Here is a 27877-nt window from a genome sequence, read left to right on the forward strand (position 1 = left end):
TACATTCAATAAAAGCCGGGCAATATAAAATGAAATCTGCCTTCTTATTGTTATCCAGTAGCTCATATATACTTTGTAGCCCACTATCACCCACTCAGATTTTCCTTCAGCAAAGCCCCACTATCACCTATCTCCCACAATTCCTTTTAAAAGTGTTTTAAAACAATAATAGTGAACATTTGCATTATGATTCTCCTGGTACATATGATATAGAAGTAAAAGTACACATTCCCTCAAGAATACACTCTCTGTTTCCATGCAACAACAAGACTGTCATGTTGGCATTGGTCAACTTCGCTCTTGCAGCTCAAATGTATAGAGCAAAATTTCTGACCTTGTATGTATGGTTTGTTTTGGAATTGTTTTTATTGTGCTTGTTGTAACCATGGGCTGGAACAATAAAGCTTTATTTACTATGTACATTGATGGTGCTATATAAATTACCATGTACATTGATGGTGCTATATAAATAATAATAATAATAATAATAATAATAATAATAATAATAATAATAATAATACTCAAAAGGAGTTGAGACTTCCCAATTTGTAGCCCATTCTCTTAGCTGCTAGACTACAGAAGCTATCAAGTCAGCAGTGGATACCTGAGCCTGTTTCTGCATCTCCTCTTTTAAGTCATCAAAGTAGGTGGCATCGCCATCATCGTATTCAGCATCAAACATTTCTTTCAGTTTACGTTTCTTATCCAAGCGCTTCTTCTTTTCTTCAGCTTCCTCACCAGCTTTGACATTTTTTCCCTCATCATCTTCTTCACTTGCTGCCTGGTTGGGGTGGGGGGAAAGGAAAGGGACGTTTCATTTCAGACTTTTAAAACCTTTCTGAAACAACTGGGCCTGTTTAGCCTGGAGAAGAGAAGATTGAGGGGAGACATGATAGCACTCTTCAGATACTTCAAAGGTTGTCACACAGAGGAGGGCCAGGATCTCTTCTCGATCCTCCCAGAGTGCAGGACACGGAATAATGGGCTCAAGTTACAGGAAGCCAGGTTCTGGCTGGACATCAGGAAAAAAATCCTGACTGTTAGAGCAATACAACAATGGAACCAGTTACCTAGGGAGGTTGTGGGCTCTCCCACACTAGAGGCCTTCAAGAGGCAACTGGACAACCCTCTGTCAGGTATGCTTTAGGGTGGATTCCTGCATTGAGTAGGGGCTTAGACTCGAGGGCCTTATATGATTCTATGAAAAGGCCTGCAATAGCTCTGCTTAATGTCTTGGCAAAAGCCAATTTTATCATGCCAATAATGAGACGAAGGATTGTTTGTGTGATGGCAATGTACTGTGGTAATAACACTTCTGGTACGTAACGCCACATCTATACACTATGTAAAATTCATGAGAGGAAATTGCCCCCAAAGAGACAAATGGACACAAATGTAGCCACATATGAAGCGAACATACATGACTTACACAGTATTCCATATGGTGTAATATCTTTATTAGGCCAACTCAAAAGCACTTTCGTTTGTGACATTTATGTTGGCCTCATAATGGTATTGCAATATATGGATTTGGGGGGGGGGGGAATTATGGCAAACATAGGTACCTTTGTTTTTATAGTATCCCATGGTTCTTTTTTACTAATTTATTGAAAACCAAGAAGTTGAGGTTGGATATTACAAATGTAGCAAAATCAGGTGACAATGGGTTGGCTGAAAGGACTATCACTCCAGAAACAAAACCTATCTGCAAGCAGAAAACTAGCAAAGAAAGGAGAGGGGTGGGCTAAGACCTCTTCTCCAGGTATACCAGTTTTCAACTTGCAATGAGTTTTTCATTTAGGGAAACATTAAAAATGGTGAGCCCCACCTAAACTGGTGCAATCCACTCTGCTACATCAAGATTCTACCATGTATTTATTTCTGCATGTATAAATATGGCCTGAGACTTCCAAGAGCTTTCTAATTGCATTGAGGTTTACAAAGATTGGTAACCATACACCTGAAGCTAAAAAAAAAATCAGACTCAAAAGAGGTGGAACCTCAGAGGATTGGAGCTGGAAGGGATAAAAAATATTTATTAAAAATGTTTGTTCGTGGCTTTTCCAGACAGCTTACAGAAACACATATTATTGTTGATCTGTCCCTCTATGGGGAGATGAGAAGGGAGAGCAGGGCTTTCTCACCAGCTTGAACAGTCTCCTTAATTTCTTTTTCGTTTTTTCCCTCTTCCCTCCCCAACCCTTTTTCCTTGTGTGTCATGACTTTTTTAAGAATATAAGCCTGAGGGCAAGGCCTGTCTTCTTTAGTGATCAATTGTAAGGCGCTCGGGGCGACTTTTTCACTGAGGTGCGGGATAAAAAGACTCTAAACAAATATTAAAGCAGAAATCTGTATATATAATTTGCCCTCCAAATATGTTGATAGTTTCCCATCAACACAGCACAACCAAGCACATGAAAGAAACTGATGGGGGTGGGGAGAGAAATGCTGTAACATTAGCCACTGTTTTGTTCTCCCACAGAACATGATCAAAGAGAACTTTAACTCTGCGTGGCTCCCACCCACAAGATGAAATGCTCTTCATCTTGTTTCTAACCTTATCTAACTTTATCATGTTCTAAATGTTTAAGGCCTGAAGAAGATGTAAAGCATTGTATGCAAATTACAGGACGCCCATTAAAGCAGCCCATTAACTGGTTAAGACTTAAAGAACAAATAAGTTTGCAACTGAGTTTGTGCCTCATTATTAAGCTTATAGTGTCTGTAAATCCTGTTTTCTTTTTATTGCAGCCCAACTAATGGGAACTTAAAAAGCTTCGCTAAGACCCGAAGATATATGCTACGTTGCTACTCTAGTGATTTTGGCTCTGTTGGCATTGTTTGTTTGTTTATTTATTTATTTATTATTTATTTATTTATTTAGAATATTTATATACCGCTCCCCATTGAAAAATTTTGGAGCGGTGTACATGGTAAAAGGAAAATAAAAGCAGAATAAAAACAGTTAAAACAAAATTTAAAAGAAGCAATAACAGAAATCCAAGGCTGCATGTTAAAGAAAGGCTTCTTGGAATAAAGATGTTTTCAGGAGGTGCCGAAAGGAGTACAAGGTTGGCGCCTGCCTGACCTCCAGAGGCAGGGAATTCCACAGGAGGGGGGCCACCACGCTGAAGGCTCTTCCCCTGGTGGATTCCAATCAGAGGATGGATCTATGTGGAACCACCAGGAGCAGGCCCTCGGATGACCTCTACTAATCTATTTAGTAGATTTATATGCCACTTTTCAACTAATACAACAGATATTGCAAGAATCATAAGCTCAAAAAACTAGGGTGACCATATGAAAAGGAGGACAGGGCTCCTGTATCTTTAACAGTAATGTAGAAAAGGGAATTGCAACAGATGTCAATTGAAGTGGATGAAATGCCCTCTTCATCGCAACAGTTAAAGCTACACTAGCTATAGTAGAGTGGCCAGATACAAAAGAGGGCAGGGCTTCTGCAGCTTTAACTGTGTTGATGAAGAGAGAATTTCACCCTCTTCAATTGACACCTGCTGAAATTCCCTCTTCTACATTACAGTTAAAGATACAGGAGCCCTGTCCTCCTTTTCACATGGTCACCCTAAAAAAACAAATGAATACAACTAGTTCCACAAGGGCAGGACCCAGCATCTGATGTTCCTTCCCACAAGGCAAATGATGTCAGTTGGCATATTGGGATGCATGCACCGGGGGAGGAGCGCAGCCCAATTGGAGCAGGCCCAGATGTTCCCTTTCCTGTTTGTCTCTATCTTGTTCCTTCTTCTTTCCCACAGGGAAGTTGATGTAATTTGGGGGGTGGCAAGGGGTTGGCTGTGGGCCCCAGAGTCCCTGAGCAGCTCAAGGGCAATTATTTGTCCCACATAAGAATTAAAGAAAATGTTTGTTTGCCGAAGGCTGAGAGGCCATGAGGTATCTGAAAAACTATGGACAAAGAATGAATCCATACACATTTGTATACAACTATGCAAAAATGCACTCCGTGTATTCAACGTTGCATGATCTGCATCTTTTATGCACTGCAGAATTTGATTCCCCTTAAAAAGAGAAACTGTAATGTCTTAATAGCACACTGCTAGCTTTGGGCCATAAGCACATATATTCCCCGCAAACCTCATCATCTTGCTCAGCTGGTTTGCCTTTGTGTACAGTTCCTGTCTCAAGGTCTTCAAAATCGCCATAGATTTCTTCTATAAAACAGAGAAATCAGAAACATCATTAATATTTTCCACCACTTTTCAGCTTATCATTAATAAAAACTCACTTGTGTTCCATCCCTACTCCTTGGCTCTTCAATGCAGACATTTTCATAAGGCTTGACACCCAATTATGGGGCAGTATGGGTTATTTATTTGGATTATGTGCTTTCCCTTATAGGCTCAGAGTGAGTTACAATAATACACAAAACAAATGTACATGGTAATGTTTTACCTTGCCTTATGCCCTCCCGGTTCAGTGGCCTCTTCCTGATCCTTCTCTCTATAGGCCATAGCTATAGGCCATAGCTAGATGGGGCTTTATCCTGGGGCGAACCCCAGGATCATCCCTGTGCATCCACATGACACACGGGGGATCCCAGGATCAGGGAGGGATCATCCCTCCCTTGCCCCGGAATATAGCCAACCCCTTTGGCACCGTTTTTTCCACGGTCCCAGGCTGAGCCGGGTGTTGTGGGTTGACCCGGCTCTGCGTGATTCCTTGCCGGGACGAGTGCTGCGCCCATCGGGGGTGGGGGGAGCAGGGAAAATAAGTTAAATTTTAAAAATTACCTACCTTGTGCGCACGAGCGTTCGTGCACTGCTGCCCCTTTAAAAATTAAAAAATGGCGGGCGCAACGCCTCTCCTTCTGAGGTCATCATATGTTAAACAGAGGAGGGATCCCGCGTTAAACACAACGCGAGGTCTTCCCTCCTTCGTCATGGGATAGCAGTTAAGTCTAGCTAAGGCCTAAAACCATTTCCCCTATTAAAGCAGGGGGAGGAGTGCACTGCCACCCAAACCTCCTAGCCAAGGGATCCTACCCTCCTCACAGAGTTCACTCCTTCTTTACCTGGAAAAATGTCAAACAGAGATCCTCCCCAGATACTGCTAATCTCCCAACCAAAGTGACCCTCACTGAATTCTCCTTCCAATTTTCATCACTGTCCCCTTAATGAAGAATTCATCACTATCCCCGCTCCCTTGACCCATGTCTTTATTAGCCTCTACCCACACTAAAGCTGGGATCAAAGCAGCTTCACCCAAACGGGCTAAGTTAAACTATTAAGAAGTAAAGCCTTTCACTGCAGCTAAGAAGAGAATTACCATTTGACCTACCATCGTCCTTCAACAGTTTTGCTGCATCTTTATCAGCTTCCCAATTTCCGGTCACAAAACAGTCTCTGATACTGTCCATAACCTGCCAGTAGGATAGAGCAATATGCTTCTTATATGTCTAAATACAGATCCATACTGAAGAGTTGACTAGCTGCAATCATTTTACATAGTTAGTTATAATGACTGGAGCCCACCATACTAAACGTTTTAAAAATACTTTCAGTGACTTGCTCTTTGAAAAACACTGCTAGCCCACACCTTTCTGAAGGAAGCCATCTAAGTAAAATTTTAGCTATTGCACTTTTTGAGATGCAAGGGCTATCAGGCAGAACAAAATTGGCTCAACTCCTCATTGAAGTGAGGAGTCAATTAGTCTTACATGACTTTGTCTCAAATAGCTTTCCTTCTTTGAACCTGCCCTGAAATGCAGCCACCTATGTGACTAGAGTGGCCAAACTTAAACCATATACACATGCACACTTCCAATATGGCTGCTCCTTCCTTAACAAGCCATTTCACCACACTTTCTCCCTCCATCTCAAAAATCTTCCCTCCTATCCCAACCCACTGGCTGTTGCTTCTCTGTCTCTTTCCAAAGCCCAGCCACGGCTCCTCTTTCCACCAGTCTGATCCACAGTCCCCAGAGATAAGTGACGTTGGGGACTAGTAAATTCTGCTTCTACCACCACCACCTCCTGTCCTCCTCCCAAGCTCCACTGCTCTCAGTAAGTGGCTAGGAGAAGACAACTTCAGAACAGTATCATCTGCATCTATCAGTTGCCTATTTTAATTCTTCCTCTTTTTATTTCCTTGAACAACTCAGACCCTGTAAGGCTCGCAAGTGACCAATCCAACAAGGCACATGTCTTAAAACAGAGTAAGCAATGAATCTCACGTAGAAGCACCTCATCTAAGTCCCAATCTTGTGGGACTTCCACAGGGAATCTGGAGCAGTCAAGAGCATCGGCTTTTCGTTTGGATTCTTTGTTGGGACGGCTGACATGGAACAACCCTCCAAGTTCTTCATTTTCTTCATTTTCATCATCCTCTGCCACTAAAAAAGGATCAATAAAACACCTTAGCTACCCTAAAGTTCTCAGTGCGCTGCAGTTGTACTTCAAGACGACATCCCGGAAATGTTGGTCCTTGCAGCTATTTTATACAGAGTGTATGCCTCAGAAGGCAACAACAAGCCTCCATAAATCCATTCACTAGAGCTGAAAGCTTCCTGTTGTCCTCTGATGAGAAGGATGTTCAGCAGCATAAATTCCTTCCCCCAAGCTCTCACTTGGCCTGCAGCTTGGACCACAGTGCAAATGTCAGCACAAATGAGATGAAACTCCATCGCTCCCCCAATCTTCTACATTTGACAGAGGGAGAAGCAGAATGAATCTCATTTGTACTGTAGTGAAGAAATTTATATATCTTCCAGCCATTAGGAATGTCTGATGACAAGGTCTCAAAACTCATCTTTGACAGTATAAATCTCTTGCTTCTCCTCTAAAGATAATAGCAGTATTACTATTACATCATAATCCACACCTGATTATCATCTTACATCTTGTCTTGGTTATTAGGTTTCTCCATCTCCCTGGAACAATCACGACCTTGTGTCTTAATCAGTTGTAACCTGTCAAAATTTGTAATTTCTCAACCTGTCAAAATTGCTTGAAGAAATTACTTACCATTAATCATAACCAGGGTGGATAAAAATCAATGGATTTTTTTTAATAAAATGCTTTTTGAGGAAAAATCTATCTAAAGGTAGTTTTCTATTTAAGAAACATTATAGTCCAAAGGTTATTCATCATGAAATAAGGATTAGTTTTTAATTATGTAGCATGAAGCTGTATATTCATGCAATGTTTAAATTTTTTGGTAAATTAATTCCATTAATGTCATGAGCAGAATGTCATGCTCTTCCAGAGGTTTCTGTAAGATTATTGGGCATTTTTTCTATCTAGAAGATATTATCACAGATGCTTGGTTTTACAGTTCTCCAAACTGTGAATTTGTGTCTGCAGAGATCGCAGACCCATTGTTCCTTTGCAAATCTAGGTACACAGAATCAACCCCATACCTCTTAAGTGCTAAGTTTCAAAACATTCAATGAATAGAGTGCACTTTGGGGGGGTGGGGGGAGACATGATTAAATCGAGTCTTTCTGAGTAGTGATTTAAATCGTGATTTAAATCATGATTTAAATCAAATTGATTTTAATCAAATCCACCCTGGTCATAACTGTGATTGGTAGGCTACAAAATTTTCAGTACATTTTCTGATGACCTGATTTTTGGCTCAGCTGAATGCTGGGAAACTGGCTAATGGTGCTGAGCGCATACATTAGAACAGGAGTGGTCAGACTTCTGGCTTAAGATATCTACTTTACTAGAATCCTTAGATCTACTTACCTGGAGCCTGGTACAAAAGACAGACACTTAGAATTTTTTCAAAAAATCTCAGCCTTGGGATTTGTTTTGAGTACCGGAGGTGAATGGAGGCCACAGTCTTACAACACAAAAATCCACTCCAAGTTTCCTTTGTTTCAATAGTATAATTCAGGGCAAGGGACAGGGAGTCATTTTGTTGCTACTACTGTTAAACAACTGAAAAACAGAACTCCTTGCTGTTTTTATCACACAATAGATCCAGATCTCCCTTCTGCCCCCACCTGCATTAGAAGGTAGAGAGCAGAGTGCCCATCAGAGCTCAAAGACACCCCTCCCCAGGATGACAGATAGCTTGTATGTAGGTACTGCCCTAGTTGCCTATGGCAAATAAGAACTCATCTGAGCAGATAGGGAAGCTTTCATAAGTTAGAGGGAAGCTGGGCCTTCTCATCTTTCATGCTGCCTATATGGAATGGATAAACATCATAGGTATGTGTTGTCAAGCAGACCAATAAAAGTTTTAGAAAACTCATAATTTTGCCTGCTAGTGGTTTCCCCCGCCCTTTCCCAGCCCATTTTGTTAGTCCATTTTCATTCTATAAAACAGATCGAGCGATGTATTTGTACCTGTCCCATAAACAAGTTTGCGGAGATTAGGAGCCATTTGTTGTTGCCTCAGAAAGGCTTCAGCTGCTTTTTGAGGAAGGCCTTCTTTCCATTTAAGTGCTCCTGAAAGAAAGAAACATGTTCTCCTTATTTGACTGGGGTTAAACTGCCTATGATCTTTGCAACTGCCTGTTGTAAAATCTCTAATAAAAATTGTGCCTGCTAGCATTCAACTTGAAAAGATACATTACAGTCTCCAGTTTCTACCTGAGCTTGCTTTTTCTTAATCTGATCTCAAATGATGCTGAGGCCATCAGAGGGACAGGGAACAGCAGCTGAGCTTCCTCCATCATACCTGGATTCACCACCAACTAAAGCCTCCCCCCATCCCACAACTCCTGCTACAACCTGCCATTGCTAAAGTCCATCAGAGAAAGCAGCAGCCCTTCCTTTGTGTTTAAATCCAACTCCACGATCTGCTGAACTTTGCAACTAAGAATCTTGTGCCTGAATTTCCTTTTTCCTCCTCCCTCCCAAACCCCTTTCCTTTTGTGTCTTGTCTCTTAGTTTGTAAGCCTGTGGGCAGGGTCTGACTTACTTCTAGTCTTTGTAAGTCACTTTGAGAGCCTTAACTAAAAAGCAAGATAAAATGCTTTGAATAAAATTAATATATGTATGGTTTACAGTGCAAATCTACACATCCCATTGAGTTCAGTGGGGCTTACTCCCAGCTAAGCACATACAGAATTTCAGCTATAGTTCCTCACACTAGAAAACGGCAAGGTAATATGTAAAAAGCATTGAATAGCAATGAACAGCAATGGAACTGAATTACATCAGTGTTCAAACTGTTTGGCTGATAATCATTAAGTAAACTGTTTCATACATGGCTCTTTTTTCTAGAAAATGGACAATACCATTAAAAGGAAATGGGGAAATCACAGTTAAACTTATCACGTATACCAAGAGAGACATGTGCACGTACCAGCTGTGTCTGCAGAAAAGTCAGAAGCTTCTTTAAATTCTTCCTCCTCTTTCAAAAGTTCTTCAACATCATCCTCATTTTTTACCAACTTCGATTTATGTGTTTTAACTCCAGCCCTCTGTGGTTGGGAAGCTTCCCCATCAGATCCTTCACTATCAGAATCATCCGTTGATCCTCCTTCCTCCTCCAAGGAGGATTCTTCTAAGTCAGATGCCGGTGCTTCTTCAGCTGTCTCGTTTCCAGAATCTGTAGGGGTCACCTTTATACCCAGGTTTCTAGTATTTCTGAACTCCTGGTCATTTTTGTCTGTTTCACAGTGCAAAGGTCTATTAAATAAATCAGTATTTCTAGTTGTAGATCTAGAATCATTAACCCCCTCCTCGTCGCTTCCTTGTCCATCTCCATCTGCCTCTTCTCTGGTCCCACCAAGACCGGTTCCTTCTTCCTCATCTGAACTCATCTCAAGATTGTCATCGCTGTCAGCAAATGCTGGCAGTTCCGTGAGTGTTGCTTCTTTGTCGTCTTTTCTCAGTTGCTTGGATGATCTCAAAACCAGCTCCTGATCTGGAAAACCTTTATCACTTTGTTCTCCTTCCTCGTTGTCACCATCACTCTCATCTCCGTTGTCATCCACAGACATTTCTTCATCTTCCTCATCACTTCCTCCATCTTCATTTTCTTCATCTTCGAACAGTGCTTTCCGACGTACTCTCCCAGTGTAGGGGTCCATTTTCTTCTCTTCTTTAGGCAGTGCAAAAATGCTTCCAAAATAAGCAAAAAGATGAAGCATCAAATCAAGTTTCAGGAAAAGCTCAAAAATAAAGATACTGAAAAGTACACTCCAGTGGTGTGAGACTAGAGACTTTTTAATCTAACTACTGGTCTAGATGATACAGATTTTCTAGACCCATTTCAAACTGGCTTTAGGGCAGGATACGGAGTTGAGACAGCTATGGTCGCCTTAGTGGATGATCTCCGCATGAGCATTGACAGGGGGAGTGTGTCCCTGCTGGTACTTTTGGACCTTTCAGCGGCTTTCGATACCATCGACCATGGTATCCCTTCTGGAACGCCTGAGGGGTTTGGGAATCCGGGGCACTGTGCTCCAGTGGTTCCGGTCCTACCTCTCAGGTAGATTCCAGATGGTGATGCTGGGGGATAGTTGCTCCTCAAAAAAGGAGCTGTTGTATGGCGTACCACAAGGTGCCATCCTATCCCCAATGCTGTTTAACATCTACATGAAACCGCTGGGAGAGATCATCCGGAGGCATGGGGCGGGGTGCTATCAGTATGCTGATGACACCCAAATATATTTCTCTATACCTTCAATAACAGCATCAGCTAAGGATAGTGTGTCTCCTCTGAATGAATGCTTGGAGGCAGTAATGGGCTGGATGAGGAAAAACAAACTGAAGCTGAATCCAGACAAAACAGAGGTGCTTGCTGTCAAGGGCTCTGACCTAGGTTTGGAGGTGTGTCAGCCAGTTCTGGATGGGGCTACACTCCCCCTGAAAGACTGTGTTCGCAGTTTGGGGGTGCTCCTGGATCCGTCGCTCCAAATGACAGCCCAGATAGATGCGACGGCCAGGAGTGCCTACTATCAGCTTCGGCTGATAAGCCAGCTGCGTCCCTTCTTAGAGTCAGAAGACCTAAAGACAGTAGTGCACGCGCTGGTAACCTCAAGGCTTGACTTCTGCAATGCGCTCTACATAGGGCTACCATTGTATCTAGTTCGGAAACTTCAACTAGTTCAAAATATGGCAGCCAGGTTGGTCACCGGTACACCTAGGGGTGACCACATTACACCAACATTAAAATCACTCCACTGGCTGCCAATTAGTTTCCGGGCAAAGTACAAAGTGTTGGTCATCACCTTTAAAGCCCTAAATGGTTTGGGTCCAGGTTACCTGCGGGATCGCCTTCTCCCATATAGTCCGCCCCGCACACTCAGGTCCTCTGGGGTGAACTTACTTCAGTCAGCTAAAACTAGGCTGACATCAGTTTCCCAGAGGACCTTTTCTTCTGTCTCCCCCAGATTGTGGAATGGCCTGCCGGAGGAGATTCGTAAAATTAACACTATGTGTAATTTTAAGGCAGCTTTAAAGACTAGCCTTTTCCGGCAGGCCTATCCAGATCAATGTTAAATTATGATTTTTTAAGATGTATTGATTCCTGTTCTAATGTTGTTCCCTGCCTCGATCCAAAGGGAGAGGCGGGTAAGAATTATTATTATTATTATTATTATATACCTACTGAGTCCTTTTGTTACAGCCAATACCACTACAAGTTATTCTCTACTATGGAAGACAGGCTACATGCTTGGAGTAAATGCTAGACTTTTCAAATTTTCTGATATAAAACTCATACACATCCTACAGTCACATGGGTGCAATACATAACATGGGCCTTTCCCACACAATCAGCACAGTACGTGCCCATTCAGGTGAAAAAGACCAATGCTTCTACCCTGCACATGTGGCTGCATCATACATATATAGCTTACAGCCCCATGGGATCACATCAGAAATCAGCTCTTACATGGCCGCACTGGAAGGATCCTGAGTCAGACAAAACTAGAGAACATCTAAAATAACCCAATGGAAAAGAGAGAACAATTTTATTCTTCAAAGACGCCCAATGCAGTTCAGCCCTATGGCATATATTTCTGGGCTGTCTTCAGGGGCTATAAAATATGGACAATATAATACAGTAAAATACATTTATATACATGAACATTTAAAAATATTGTATTTGACTACAGAAACATGCTAATACTATGTTTATGTAGGGAGTACCTGCAAAGGTCTGCACCTTAAAGCAGGGGAAAATCCAGCTCTTCTTTGTGGCCACACATTTTCAGCCTTAAGATCCATTCTAATTCTTCTTTTACAGGATTTGTTCATTATCCGTGGGGAGTTTTTGTAATGCCCCAAATCCTATATCCTCTATAAAGCGATTTTGCTCTAAAATGTGGTCTATCAAAGAAGTGCCTTTTTAAAGATTTCTAATATTATTCAAGTTTTCCCCAGCATGTAGTATGAGATCCTGGATAAAATAAATCATACTGCTGGTGTTACAAGTGGTATTTTGTGTGAATAGCACGATCTTCACATTATGTCATCCTACGTATATATTTGTAATAAACACGGATAATGAGCAAATCCTATAAAAGAAGAATTAGAATGGATCTTAAGGCCGAAAAAAATGTGGTCTCAATGAAGGGCTAGATTTTCCCCATTTTAGGTGCAGAGCTTTGCAGAGCTGGAATCAAATCAGTACAATTATGGGTGCAGCTGAAAAGATTTAAAGAAAATATATTAAAAACTCTTACAATTTTTGTCACGTGTTGCAGGATTTATTCTTCGAGATATCTTTTCAGAGACCTTTGTAGGCTTACGAATTTTTAGTAAGTACACATAGACATAGTATTAGCATGCTTATATAGCCTAGTATGATCTTTTAAATGCTCATATATAGAGACGCAAATTAATGTATTGTACTGTCCATATTTTTATATCCCCTGAAGAAAACCCTGAAATATATCCCACAGGGCTAAAATGCATAGGACTACTTTGATGAATAAAATAAGTTGTCTTTTGCTTTTATTTCCTGAGACGTGTTCTCTCTTTTCCAGCATGCACCTGAAGGATGCCTTGGTCTCATCAGGACCTGTGTTTGGTAGGATGACCGAAGTTGCAAATAGCAAGGAAGTGAAATGCTCTCTGAACTACTCTTCTCTGTAACCAAGAAACATTGCCTTCATTTGACGGCAACTTACCCTTGGTCTTCAATGTCCTCAGTCCCTAGGGGTTTGGAATCCATGAAGAGAGAGACTTTGCTTGATGCCAGCTTGGCATCAAGGGTTGAGTGTGTGGAGATGAGGCTTTGGACTAATTCATGATTTGGTCTCACATACTCCTGACAAAAGAAAATTGTTTCAGTAAGGTTTTTTTAAAAAACACCAATCTCTTTTGCTGTTCGCATAAGCTCTCTCACAGAGAACTGCTCTAGCAGTCTTTGAGAAGTGTACTAGTTATAAAAAAGCTAAAAGGGACTGGGCAAGAATGGATTTTATTCTCCCTTCAGTCAATTTCAAAAACAAATGCTGTCAAATGTTTAAGAAAGAAATCACAAACGTTTTCAGACAAACAAAGAAACATATGTCACTTACACATGCCCATCATAAAAACAGAAAATTTCACATATTAAGCAAAAGCTAGAAACAGAGCCAAATTCTTCAATGCATACTACCACTGCCCTGGTGCAGATGTAATGCTCTTCATCTCTTCTTAACCATGGTTATGAGAAAGGAGTGTTACAACGTCATAGGCTCACAAAAATCGGTAAAGGCCGTAATTCAGAGCCTAATGAATTAAGACAGTAAATTCCCAAACTAGTATGCTGTTAAGAGAAACACTTATGTACCAGGATAAATTAAATTGAGTAATGAAAGGCTTCTAAGAGCCCAAACACCCATCCACACTGAGTGACATCCTAAGAGAATAATTCTGGCGCACGTCTGCATATGGTATGACTGGGTCAGATGACCAAACTTGAGAGGAGACAGTTCATTGCATGTCAATACGAGTTACTGCTCTAAGGCAGGCATCCTTCCAAACAGAAGGGCAGACAGAAATGTCATTTTGAAACACGGGGAGTAGGTGGATTATTTTTAGTCTTACACATTCTAAAAGTAAGCTGTTTGGAGTGTCAAGAGTGAAATGTGCCTCCATCTTTAATTCAAAAGAAAACGTTCCTCCAAAGTTCCAATAGTACAAAAACACAGGACTTAAGTAACCATTTCAACAGGACATTTTTATCTTATTCCTCCAGAGAGAGAGAGAGAGATGCTAAAAGAGTATTAACAAAAACACAACTAAAATCCACATGGAAAAAGAGGAACTACCACAATATAGGTCACTCCTTTTGATCTTACACATGCCAAAGGCACCACTGGTCCAGTTAGCTAAAACAAAGGACAATTTTAGATATTTCTACCTTTCTTCCAGTACACATAATGCATGCTTGATGGCATGCAAAAGACCAGTCATGTATGCCACATTTACAACATTATAGTATGTATGTGTTTTCCTACATAGACATTATCTCTATGCAAGAAAAATAAAACCTCAAACAGGCTGGGGAAAGAAGACTAAAAAGAGTGGTTAGAGATGATTTCTTCAATACTGGACAACAATTAGCACTCCATTACTAAGGAATAATGAAGTAAGCCTTAAACCCTACCTGTTCAGCTTGATGTGAATGACTTCCCCCGAGGTCAATATAAACTGCATCTTTGTCATATACTAAACCCCCCACACCAGACAGTGGGGCATAAATCAGCTTCTCCTTCTCATTTAAGGAGCGTTTCTTTTGGTGCTCAGGAAGGGCACAAGGGTCTGGCAGGAAGCTGACATCACTCACAGTGAAATCTCCTACACCTGATGGGTAGAGAAAGAAAGTCAAAATAGTTATAAATTAACCATGTAGACATCAAAATGACCATAATAGTGATTTCGTATCAGTGAAGCACTATATGGATTAGATGTCTTATAATGAGGTTCTGTACCCCTATTTCACACAATTCCATGTCTGTTTACTCAGAATTTAAGTATTCCGGCCTCAGCCCCCCAATCTGCAACAAAGGTATAGTATTATTCCGGCCTCAGACCCCCAATAATAGGATAGTATTATTTACTGATCTTATAAGGGTTGTTGCAAGCCCTTTTTTAAAAAAAACAAAATTCTTGAGGGGCTGGATTATTGTCCCCACCAAACAGCTGAGCGAAATGGAGAATACAGGAAGGGGCTACATGTAAAGCACCATTGGATTAAATTATATTCTTAACAAATCTTTAAAATACAAAACAGTTCTTTGACAACAACGAAGTACAGTAAGAAACAAAAATATTTAACAAGTGATTATCTCCAACCTGGCATGTGTATTTGGCTTTTGTTTTTCAAGTGTGCTCCTCTTAAGTAACCATAAAGTGAAACTTTCCTGTCACACTTTGGATTAACTCTGATATCTTCTGGGTTTGTCAAGTCTTCCATCCTACAGAACGTAAGAAGATATTTCAAAACCAAGTTATCTATATTTTCAGAATGAAGAGGGAAATGTTATGCATATTCTAACCTGGCACTATAAATTCGCCTTACTTAAGCATCTCCAACTTTTACCGTTTTTTCAATGGTCTCTCGTTATTCTTGCCATGAATCTGAATGTTACTATGCACTCTTCTTCTGCACATGCCAACAACATCCCATGGCTGCTGGTGTGGAACATCATCTGAATTGAACCATAGTCTTAAGTGTCATCCGCAAAAAACACGCTAGCCAAGAACTTAATATATATATATAGCTAGCCTTCAGCAGCAATTTTTTACACACCAGGGCAACAAAACTAGAGAAGTACAAGTTTTCCAGGAAAGTTTCATTTCCAAATTATTTTCTGTAAATTTGACACCAAAAACAAAAAGAGAGAAAAAACCCCACAGTAGAATAATTCCTACTGCCTCCAAAACCATTTCATATACTTCCATTTTTACACAACAATGGAAGACTATAGGCCTATCCAGTGGAATTTTATGATGCTTTTAGTACGTTTTTAGTATGTTTTTTTGGACGTTTTAACAATGTATACTATGTTTTTAATCAATATTTTATGTATTTTATACTTGTTGTTCCCCGCCTCGATCAGGATGGAGAGGCGGGTAAGAAATATTATTATTATTATTATTATTATTTTATTCCATGCTTATGTAAGATCTCTCTTCTTCTGTTAGTGCCTTGGGTTTGGGGGAAAAAAACCTACTATGTACTTTTATCTTAGAAAACTTACTTCATGGAATTACACCCTTAAAGACAGTAAGAAAAAAACATGTTCAAAAACAAAGAATTGTGTGTAGAGTATTTAAAATACACAGTATTTAGAGAACTTGGTTGAACAGGATTTGCATGTCATAAAAAAGTTCTCTTATCTCCAGACATGAAGCAGAGTCATCCCTTTCACCTTGAACAAGGCAAAGATAACTTCAAAGCCTATTCTCATTGGAATGTCTCCATGCCCACAGGCGCATTCATCAACACCTGGCCTATGGCAAGAATTCCAGGAAGAGGAGGCAGCCAGCCAGCCAAAAAGACCTCATGGCCTGTCGCAGCTGGACTGTTCCCTTGCACTGTGGGAAGGATCCCGGTTGACATATTTTGAAAAAACACAATACACAGTATTGTGATGTTATTTGTAAGGCAACCTGGAAGGATTTGTATCCTGAAAATCAAACTACAAATAACTATAAGTAAATAAATAATGGTTATCTAACCATCTAAATTGGCAGGACCAATACAAACACTTAAAGCTTGACATTAACAGGATTTTAATGACTATGAATTTTCTCTAGACTTACAATTTTAAGCATTTTATAATCTTCAGATCTTTGTCCAACGTAGGATATGAGCTGATAAATTGAGGATCTCACTATCTACAGCTAAACATTCATACTTCCCAGCTTACTTCCAACATAGCTTTTCAGCATGCAGACAGCTTCTACACCTTCAAAAACTTTCCCCAATGTAAAATGTGCACTGATCGATGGATCTGAAGTTGCTGCAGAGACTACTCTATTAGCCTGATTCACTTTCAGACTCTGAAATAAAACAATTAAACTATATTCCCTCTGCAAATATCAAACATTAGAGAAAACCACTATTTTCATACGATTAAAAAATAATCTACTATTGTGGACAGTTCAAGGGAAACACGAAAAATGCGAACAGAAATCACCTGTCTGCTAGAACATATGGATGAGATGTCTGCCACGTAAGAGGACGGAATTTCATAACGGAAATAAAGAGCCCCAGGTTGTGGATTTCCTGTTTTTGATATTCTCCATGGACCATCCCAGAGAGATAGAACAACTTGGCACCCTAAATCCACAAATAAAACCATTAATTCACAGAACACAAATATTCTGCACTTAAAGCAAGACACTACACTTAGGCTGCATTCCTATACACACGTAGCTGGGAGTAAATCCCACTGAATTCAACAGGGCTTACTTCTGTGTAGGCATGTAAAAGATTGCACTGTTAACTGTTTTTCCAGCAACTCTGGGATTTTCTCTCAAAATAAATGTAAGGAGATGTGCAACCCTATGCAAGGACAGGAAACAGCACAGAACATGGTACTGAAAGCAAAGTTCAGCTTTCTGAGAATTTCAGGAAGGATTACATATTATGACCAACAAGGTTGCTGCTCAAATCAGCATCCCCATCCAATCCCAGTGCCTCTCCCCCGTAATGCTTAGCAACATCACTACATTGTATATTTCACCACCTGTGCTCCAAACTACTGGCTGGAAAACAGACAACATAATGTCATCACACATGAGACAAATGTCACATCCACGGGGACAGGGACATTTGCAGCAGCAGTCCTCTGACGAGCACAATGTTTAGTTTCACCTTGATCTTTTTCTATCACATATTACAGAAAAGATACACTTCAAATTGTGTTGACAATACCCAATGAAGCCTCCGAAGTCATGCGGTGGTAGACTAAGACTTTCAGTGAGCAAGAAGGTGAAGTTCCTGCCCAACTCCTTGCCCGTAACAAACAGAAGCTTTTCTTGACCTTCTTTCTTCTCCTCACCCCACATTTCCCACCACCCACCCACCACTGCTGCTTTGCCTGCCACCACAGCTTTCCCCACCCTGCCACCACTTTGCCTGCCTTCACTTCTCCTGCCTGGTGGGCTGGCTGACTGCTTCACCTGCCACTGCTGCTTCTGAGACACCACAGCAACGAGGAAGCAGGAAGCATTCAATTGAGAGGCTTCCCGGCAGCAGAGATGAGGGGAAGGGGCAGCGGACAAGCAAGTGGGCAAATAGGCAAGAAAGGGGTCTGGTGGTAGGGTCCAGCAGGCACACTCAACAACTTGGCAGAAGCCAGTACGCTGCATTGTCAACTATTCTTGCCTTTAATTTTTATTTTTAAGTGCACATAACACACAGTGCTGCATAAATAGAATTACATAAATTACTGTCGAGATTACAATACAACGCAAAGGGCGCAACTACAGTGAAATCATGCAGGCACTGAAATGCACACTGAGCACAAAAAAATGTTTGCACTGTTGGAGGATTATTACCAAGCACTGTACTGCTGCCTGATGAAATTTCCTCCCCAAATAAAATTGAAGTATGTTTACAAACGAATAAACATTGAACAACAAGACATCACAACAGATTTTCAGGATGGAATGAAATCAAGTTGTGGCAGAAACCAACTAAAGAAATGCAATATATCCTCGTAGCATCAGTGCCTACAATTCTAAATACAATTGCAAAATCCACCCAGATGTTGTGAGCATTTGTGTTTTCCTATCTTTTAGGTACATTTCACAATGCAATTCCTTTATTCAAAGTTACTGCAATATCATACCTGATACACTTCAGTCCAGAATCTGTGTTTTAATCTCTTTTTAGTCTTCTTGAGCTGTTTGTTATTCTTGAAGGTATCCAAGTGTGTAAGAACGCCCATGATTTTGGGAAAGCCATGAACCTGGCAAATGTTCAGAAATTCAAATGTTTCCATTTCAAATCCAAAACTGGCATCAATAAGCATCAAAACCTGAGACGGAAAAATAGAAAGAAAGCAGTTGAAAAATGAATGTGCCAACAATGAACTGGAACAACTTTAATATCATTTTAAATTAATAATTCTCAATTGGCTGTTCCAGAGGAGGAAGGATTTTTTTCAATCAGATTATGAGGAAAAATTAACAGAGGGAACAATTTGTATTGTGATCTAAAAATAAACAATGATTACTTGGATCAAATTAAAAGGCAAGTTGTATGATAAATAGCATTTCCCCCTTTCAACTAAAACATGCTAATTGCAGTAAATAATATCAATCCTTTCCATTCATTGCAGTAACCTTTCCCACATACATGTATATTCAAATGCATGGAATTATTATATGTAGCTAAAAATAGGCTCGTTTTTCAACCTTGTCTGTTGCAAAATCTTTTAGCTTAGCCTTTTAGTAGTACAACTCTGTTCCTACTGAATCCAAAAAGTGCAAAAGGGAGGGGAGGGCGAGGTTTGCTGAAATAATAGTATGGCACTTAATTTGTGGGGGTCAGACCAAACTGGAGAACATCCAAAATAGCCCAGTGGGGCAAAAAAGACCAAGTCTCAAGATGTAAATAATAATAATAATAATAATATTTTATTCTCCATTTGTGGGGAAAACATCCAGGTCTCTCAAATTATGGATAGGGTAATAACATCCCTGCAATATTAGAAATAAGAACAAAGCATCCCTTTGATAGGACATTTTATAGAGCACAATCTGTAAAGGATATTAGTTTTCAGGCCTTAAAGAAACACTTCACAGATGATGGAAAAAATCCTACTGAGAAAAGAACTCAAGTGGATTTTAAAGTTGAAAATTCTGACCCCTGGGGACTTTAATGAAGAGATATTTTTTTCTTCCTTTCTTCTAAAGTACAAAATTTTTAGACGCTCCCTAAGAATGCAGCACAAATATGGATACAGCTGAAATGTATCAGGCTTAACATATATAATCTACTGCATTTAACAGTTTATCTTGGAGACCTATCTTTCAGAGATCTCTGCAGGCTATTTTTTTAAAAGTATAAGTATGCATAAGCCTTGCTACAGTGTGTATACATAACATTTAATCAGAAACACTAAAACATTTCCTTTAAGAACGTATACTTATGTATTCTATTGTCTCTCTCTTCTTTTGCTAAGGCCCTGAAGAAGGCATCAAATATATGGTATTGGGCTGAAACATGTTGGGCTACTTCAAGGAATAATACCATGTCGTTTTTACATCTTGAGACTTTGTCTCTTTTTTCCACTGGGCCTTATGAGGCCATAATTCACAAAAGAAAAGACCATTTGTTTCCATCTTCCTGGCATGTACCTCCATTGTCTGAACAGAGCTGGCCACACTTTCAATACTAATGGTTTAACATGGAATCATGGGTAGCGAAATAAATAAAGGTAAATAAGTGGTTCCAACTGGAAAGCAACTGAATTGTTCAAACAAAACAAAAGAGTAATAGATTAATATGGCTTAGCTATAATATAGTGCCTGGTTAAGGTGTAACAATTTCAGTCCAACAAGCCATATTGAATAGAAGCGCCTTTTGTTCACAGAGCTAAAATTTAGGATTCAAATTTAAGGCTGCAATCCTCAATATATCTATTAGGAATTAGGTTTATGGAATTAAAGTACTTAACTACTGTTTAATATGTGCAGGATTACACACTATAGCAACTGTTCATAGAACCCAACTCTAGAGCGACATGATGAGGTAGCATCTTGCAATTGTTGTGCAAGGTTTCTACCCACTCACCCCGATAATGGATTTTATATCAAGAAAACTTGCCTCGTCATATATTGATACAACTTACCAGATCAGCAACTTTAGCCAAATCAATCATTGCATTAATATCACATCCACATTCAATTATGGTTAGCCTACGCTTTTTACCTGTAAACAAAAGGAAAGTAGGATGTGATCGATTTTATTACAAAGTATGTTTCTGTTATAATAATCATGGGTTAAACGATTATATTTAGTAGGACTACAACTCTTTTGTTGATCGATACAATCAACTCTTGCCACTATGTGACAACTGACGCCCTGACAAAATTAGATATATTAGCAGGGAAATCCAAGGAGTTCTGGCTTAGTTTGGTTTATTAAAATATATTATAGTTTATATGATAATGCATAGCACGTGGGTTCATTCGAAAGCACTCCTCTAATTACTTATACCCATGACTTTCAGCCAATATAGAAGGACCACCTTCCCAATCTATGGGATTGTTATTGGAGGCCCTGTGACAAGTGCTTCCTCTATTGGAGGTGATGTGGGTACCAATCAGTGCCTGGCCATTTTGGCGGCAGCAGCATCTGGGCTGTGAAGCATTTTTTCCAGGAACATTCAACTGGCCTGTATTCATACTATCCCCACAAGCAGAGAAGCAACCATGGTTTGTCTCTTGTACATTTGGAAGCTAAAAATTAATTTTAACTTTGCTGTTTTAAATTTGTATTTTTGTATTGATGCTGTTTTTATCTTGGTTGTGCTTTTATATTGTATTTTATATTATGGTTTTATACTGTTGTTTTATACTTTGAATTGTCTTAATTTTGTAAGCCACCCAGAGCGCTTCGGCTATTGGGTGGTATAGAAATGCAATAAATAAACCATGGATGGTTTGGGTTCTGAATTATGGTAAGGAACAAACATGGTTTAGAGTAGTAGTGGGGAACTTGTATGGGCCCAAAAGTCACATCTGGCATTGGCCTGGCGGCACCTGTATGTATACACTCACCCTCATACACATGCACATACACACACATTTTCCAGATCACTTTACGATGCTGCTGGGAAAGAAAGCACACAGGAATAACTTTCCTTGCGTGCCCTCTTTGCCAGCACATTCACAGCTGGAAAATGAGTGTGTGGGGAGAGTCTTCCCCGTATGTCTTCTTTCCCAGCAGAATCTGCTCCGACCAGCCCAACAAACAATCGTTTGGTGGGCTGTTAGGCCCCCCAATTCTGCTGGGAAACAGGGTGCATGAGACAGTCATCTCCATATCTCCAGTTTCCCAACAGGACTGGGAAATAGGTGGACAAAGAGGCTCTGCGGTTTCCCAGAACTGGGCTCCTTGGTGGGCTGGCAAGGACCTGGATCTGACGTTACATAGAATGTGTGGAGATGTCTCTCCTCACATGCCCTGCGTAGCAGAGGCAGCAGCACGTATGTAGGGCAGGACATCCATGGTGGCTGCATGGGCAGTTTCCATCCCCTGTTTAATGTGATGTCTGAATTGATAGTTTTAAATGCTTAAACGCAAACATACACACTGACACCGACTTGTGTGTGTTTGTTACTTCTTACCTGACACAATTGTTACAGGACCTCGGATTTCAACCAACTTCTGTCTTGTGAAATTCTTAATCAGACATTTTATCAAGGTGCTCTTTCCAACTTTTGGAGGGCCAACTACGACCACCACCACAGGTGGAGACTCTAACGGAGTGCGATCAACCACTGGAATATGATGCTTTTTTGTCTTCAAATCCTGAGTCCTGTTTAAGAATAAGGATTATTTTAAATAATAAAGCAACAACATAATTCCAATGGTTGCATTAAGATAAAACAATAATCCATGGTTTTGTGTTAGAAGAGTAAGTCTAGCCTCCCGATTCAAGTACTCCCCTCTACACCCTTAGCATGGCTACAAGGAGATCAGAAGCTTCCCCTTCAGCTTTACACTAGCTGCAGTTTAGTGTGCTGTCCAACCCTAAACTATGGTTTACTTTAACTATGATTACTGAAAACAAGCCAGCTTCATTAACTGCGATTGAAGTTATTTCATTTCCATTAATCATAACTAAGTTTTACGAGAGTTTGATTGTCAGCGTTTGGATGGCACAGCAAGCTGCAATTTATAGTAAACACTGAAGGCTTCTAAGCTCATCCTCAGAGAGTGCACAAGCCCAAGGAATGGATATGCTCATTCTCGTATCCCTAAATCATAATTATGTATAAAACAGCCTATTATGTATAAAACTAACAAATCTAAAGTCAATAACACATAAAAGGAAAGTTGCGCATATTGATTTAACATTTCACTTTTAAGGGAGAAGGTGTTCCCTGAGATAATCAGGACCCAAGTTGTTTAGGGCTATAAATGTTGAGACCAAAACTTTGCGAGCCCATTTCAACTGACTGCCAGTGCAGCTATCTCAAAAAGATGAAATATGAGGGAAAGGACAGGCAGGATAGCTACATACTGTACACCTATAGCTTCCAAACCATTTTCACAGGTGCACACACATAGAGACCACATTGCAGTAGTTTAATTTAGAAGTCTGACGCATGAGTGACAACAGCCAGAGGTGACAGTATTTGACTATTTTTGGATTATTTTAGTTTTGATTGGGGGGGGGGCATTAAGAATATAAAAAGACCCATGCTGGATCTGACCAAGGTCTAACTTGTCCAGCACTCTTTTCACACAGTGGCCAACCAGCTGAACCAAGGACCAACAAGCAGGACACAGTACAACAGCACCCTCTCACTCATGTTCCCAGCAACTGGTGTTTATAGGCTTACTGCCTCTGATACGGGAAATATCCACTGATAGTCGTCTCATCCAAGAAATTATCCAACCCCCTTTTAAATTGGTGGCCATCACTACAACTTGTGATGGCAAATTCCGTAGTTCAACTATGTGCTGTGTGAAGAAATATTGCATTTTATTATTTTGTGGCTCACTGAGACGTTCCTTGATGAAAGGGAGAACATACTTTTGATTTCTAAAGTAATGATCAGGATGACAATGTCTAACAAGCTGCAGTCTGTTTTACTTATTTAAAGCATGTTTATCCTACTTTTCAGTTGAAAAGGCCCCCAGGGCAACTTACATCAAATCAATAACAAGACTTTCTGTATTACGCAAAAGGAAAAGGGATAGGGAGGGAGGGAAGGAGGAAGGAAGGAAGTAAAAAGCAAACACAGGTACTAGTTTTAAAAGTTACAAAGATCTACAAATCAGCAGTGATTTGCCTTTTGGGTGGATAAGAGAAACACAAGAATAATCACATTTGTTCAGCCAAATCATTCACCCATCGTTGAATCTCACCATTTACTATCACAGCCTGCTGAACTGAGTCCAAACAGAATAATTCCATTAGTTGCATCCATCCATGTCCCACAACATGAAAATTATCTATACACTACTATTAGAACTAGTACAATGCACTGGCTACATTGCTGGGCATTGGATGTGGAACACCCCATTCACTGGACAGCTTTCAGCTGGCCACTCGGTTCACAGGATTACTACGAGGCTAGAACACTGTTCTAATCTCACTGAAGGCAGGACATACGTGTAACAAAAATGCAAGCATCACACCAGACAGAGAAAGATCTGTCCTGAGGATACATCTGGAGAAAGCTCAAGCTGTTATATCATTAGTAACTTAGCTGCAGAACAGTATCTGAAGCTGGTAATGCCGTATGTGACATTGTTAAGTTTCAAAGGGAATAAAGCTTTGCGGCGGGGGGGGGGGGGGACATAAATATTGTTAGCATAACGAAGTTTAGTTGTAACATACCTGTGGAATGTTCTGGCCATCCGGACCGCAGACTGGACAGCAAAGGCCTTTGGGTTTCTCTTCCGGGCATCTTCCTCATCTTCAAGTCCCAAATCTTTCAAATGACGCTTCTTTTTCTTGCCAGACTTTGGCCCACTGTGCTTCTTGCGATGCTGTTTTTTGTCCTTCTCTTCCATCCTTTTTCCAATGCTCAACTACAACTTCTGACAGAAGACCTCCTTTTACCAATATAACTGAGAGAAATAAATATATATATCTTTATAGCATGTATCATCACATGACTGAGAAGCCAAGTTATTTCAATATTTCTAACACCAACAGAATACGTGTTCCGATTCACATGCAATAGAAATCGTCAATAGATTGACACTGTTTTTCATGAAAATGGTGAAATTTTTGCTGATCTTGGCTAGTACTATGTAAACAAATTAATAAGACATCTGTACAGTCTTAGAACAGGCAGACGTTCTTGCCATTCCAGTCTTTAGATGCAGGGCTGAATTTTAGACACAGAAACTACCCTTTATAGTCACCTGCTACCACATTATTTCTTCTTAAGTATTTATTTTCACTATGTTTATTATTGAAATTAAAGTGGAACAAATACAACATGAAAGTATAAGATTCACTGATCTCCAAAGGTCTTCTGCCTAGGAGAATAACAGCAAAGGAATAAATGTTAGCAATTGTCATGTATGCACAATTAAGAGCCCTGTTCTCGTTTGCATCTGGTCACCACTATTGGAATTTACACTATAATGGCTATCAGCCAATTCCACTGAAGTGGAATTTCATTATATAGCCATACACACTCCATAAATGAAAATAAACAAGAGAAAGCTTGAGTATTTGTAAAATCCATACTTCCACATTCAGGATCACTGTCCAAATGCCTTCCCCCTAACATTTTGCTGAATTCTCATCGCTACCTGCTGTATTAATTTTATAATACAAAAGCTTGATTCGATTTAAAAAGCAAGGATGTTCACTCTCCTGGCTAAAGATGTACTAGTCAAATATACTTCACCTATGCTTTCTACTCATCGAAATTAACTTTCTCACCTGTAGGGAGTGAAATGGCAGGTTCCCTATTACAGGAACTGTGTAGTCTCTAGAGAAGCCTTTTTCAATCTGGCACCCCCTCAGAAGTTTTGGACTACAACTCCCATCATCCCTGACCATTGGCCCTGCTGGCTGGGACTGATGGGAACTGTAGTCCAATGTGGCACAAAACATCTGGAAAATCCCACACTGGGGAATGCTGCTAGCAATTCTGTGCATGCTTACTTGCCAGTCAGGCCCACTGTATTCAACAGGACATACTCTCACTAAATTGGCTTGCACATCTGAATGGTTTCTGCAACAACCATTCAGATGTGCAACTTCTTTTGACATGGAAGAACAAGAATGAAACCTGAAAATTGCAATCCTAGCAACTCAGACAAACAAAATTTTTAAGAAAACATTCCCTACTTCTCTCCTAAAGACAAAATACGGGCAGCGACCTGCCAAGGAATAGTACTATGATGATGCAATACATTTTAATGCTACCTTTTAGGGGAGCCTTCCCCTAAAATCATAAATTACTTAAATCATAAATTTTAAGGAATGTCTGTTTGTTCTTAATGATTATGTGATTTTTTGAAATGGTCAGAAGACTTATTTAATAAAGGTATTCAATACGGTACCCTCTAGATGTTTCTGACTACAATACCCATCCTCCCATGATGGGAATTATAATCCAAAACATCTGGACAGCACCACGCTGGGGATGGCTGTTTTAGGACATTTAGGGCGACTTACAAAGCGATAAGTACAAATAACAAAATACTACTATACACTCCCCAAAAGTAGCAACCAATAACGTTTAAAACAACAAAATAAAAATTACTAGGATCATGAAAATAATGGTTGCCAGCCATCGGAAATAAGCAGTTTCTTCGTTTGCCTTCACGGCGTGTATCTGTGACAAATGGTTGACAAGAGTTTATTCTTATGATAGGGTGACCCTATGAAAAGGACAGGGCTCCTATTATTATTATTATTATTATTTATTTATATAGCACCATCAATGTACATGGTGCTGTACAGAGTAAAACAGTAAATAGCAAGACCCTGCCGCATAGGCTTACATTCTATATATCTTTAACAGTTGCATAGAAAAGGGAATTTCAGCAGCTGTCATTTGTATGTATGGAGAAACTGGTGAAATTCCCTCTCATCACAACAGTTAAAGCTGCAGGAGCAATACTAGATTTAAAAGAGGGCAGGGTACCTGCAGCTTGAACTGTTGTGATGAAGAGGGAATTTCACCAGGTTCCCCATATATACAAATGACACCTGCTGAAATTCCCTTTTCTATGCAACTGTTAAAGATACAGGAGCCCTGTCCTCCTTTCCATAGGGTCACCCTAGCTTATGATAATTGATTTTATTCACATTGTGTGAGGCTGGGCTCACTTGTGTGCTCCGTTTCATACTATTTCTGGGAAATGCTTTGTTTTGAGCTATAGCCTGGACCAATTACTCCTGTCATAAGATGATGATGATGATGATGATGATGATGATGATGATGATGATCCCGCCTTTTGCCCAATCCTGGACAACCGCGCCTCAGTCACAGAAGCAGACCCTGCGGCTCGGGCCCCGAGAGGCCCTCACGCGCTTCCTCCCGTTCCCCCCCCCCCTCCTCCTCCTCCTCCTCCTCCTCTCTATTCAGGGGCCCACACGGATACTCCGCACCTAAACTGCCCCCAGCCCTCGCTTACATCTCTCAGCCTCGTTCTGGTCTCCAACGGTGCCTCAGGAGCAGCCAGGGAGGAAACCGCGTGCTTGGGAGTGTCCGGTGCCATTCCCCACCCTCCCGGAAACAACAGCCCGCGACAGTTGGTTCCGTGGGGAGGAAGGAAGGCTATACTAGTGACACGACCGGGGAACCATAGCAACCGGGCCCTAAGCTAGAAAAGCAAACAGGAGCCTGCGCGTACAAAACTGAACTTGATCTGACCCATCCGAGGAGCGTGTAGCTCTGCCGGCTGGAGGATTCTGGGAGTTGTAGTCCAACACATCTGGGGGAGGGGCAACCACGTTGGGGAGTGTGCTATAGGAAAAGCCGGTGGGCGATGACGTCAGAGGGCCAGTGGCGTCACGTTTGACGTCTCTTCGGACTAGGGAAGGATAAAGTGTCCCACCCCGTGCAATTCATAGGGTGACCCTATGAAAAGTACGACAGGGTTCCTGTATCTTTTAACAGTTGCATAGAAAAGGGAATTTCAGAAGGTGTTATTTGTATATATGAAGAACCTGGTGAAATTACCGCTTCATCACCACAGTTAAAGCTGCAGGAGCTATACTAGAGTGACCAGATTTAAAACAGGGCAGGGCTGCTGCAGTTTTAACCAGGGT

General features: G+C 40.6%; 1 protein-coding gene across 1 annotated transcript in view; it reads right to left on the reverse strand.

Moving 5' to 3' along the window:
• BMS1 (BMS1 ribosome biogenesis factor) overlaps positions 1 to 27317 on the reverse strand; it is a 43898-nt gene extending 16581 nt beyond the window's left edge. The window contains exons 1-15 of the mRNA XM_063133161.1: positions 27241 to 27317; positions 24473 to 24705; positions 22248 to 22438; positions 20747 to 20826; positions 18740 to 18928; positions 17081 to 17223; positions 15231 to 15352; positions 14542 to 14738; positions 13076 to 13215; positions 9298 to 10058; positions 8334 to 8435; positions 6222 to 6370; positions 5317 to 5398; positions 4114 to 4190; positions 605 to 781 (exon numbers count right to left, since the gene is read on the reverse strand). Of these exons, the coding sequence (XP_062989231.1) occupies positions 605 to 781; positions 4114 to 4190; positions 5317 to 5398; positions 6222 to 6370; positions 8334 to 8435; positions 9298 to 10058; positions 13076 to 13215; positions 14542 to 14738; positions 15231 to 15352; positions 17081 to 17223; positions 18740 to 18928; positions 20747 to 20826; positions 22248 to 22438; positions 24473 to 24648 (2586 nt within the window). The 5' untranslated portion in view covers positions 24649 to 24705; positions 27241 to 27317. The remainder of the gene's footprint in view (positions 1 to 604; positions 782 to 4113; positions 4191 to 5316; positions 5399 to 6221; positions 6371 to 8333; positions 8436 to 9297; positions 10059 to 13075; positions 13216 to 14541; positions 14739 to 15230; positions 15353 to 17080; positions 17224 to 18739; positions 18929 to 20746; positions 20827 to 22247; positions 22439 to 24472; positions 24706 to 27240) is intronic.
• Between the last annotated feature and the right edge of the window lie 560 nt (positions 27318 to 27877).

This window comes from Elgaria multicarinata, chromosome 8, assembly GCF_023053635.1.
Source record: "Elgaria multicarinata webbii isolate HBS135686 ecotype San Diego chromosome 8, rElgMul1.1.pri, whole genome shotgun sequence".
NCBI lineage: Eukaryota > Metazoa > Chordata > Lepidosauria > Squamata > Anguidae > Elgaria > Elgaria multicarinata.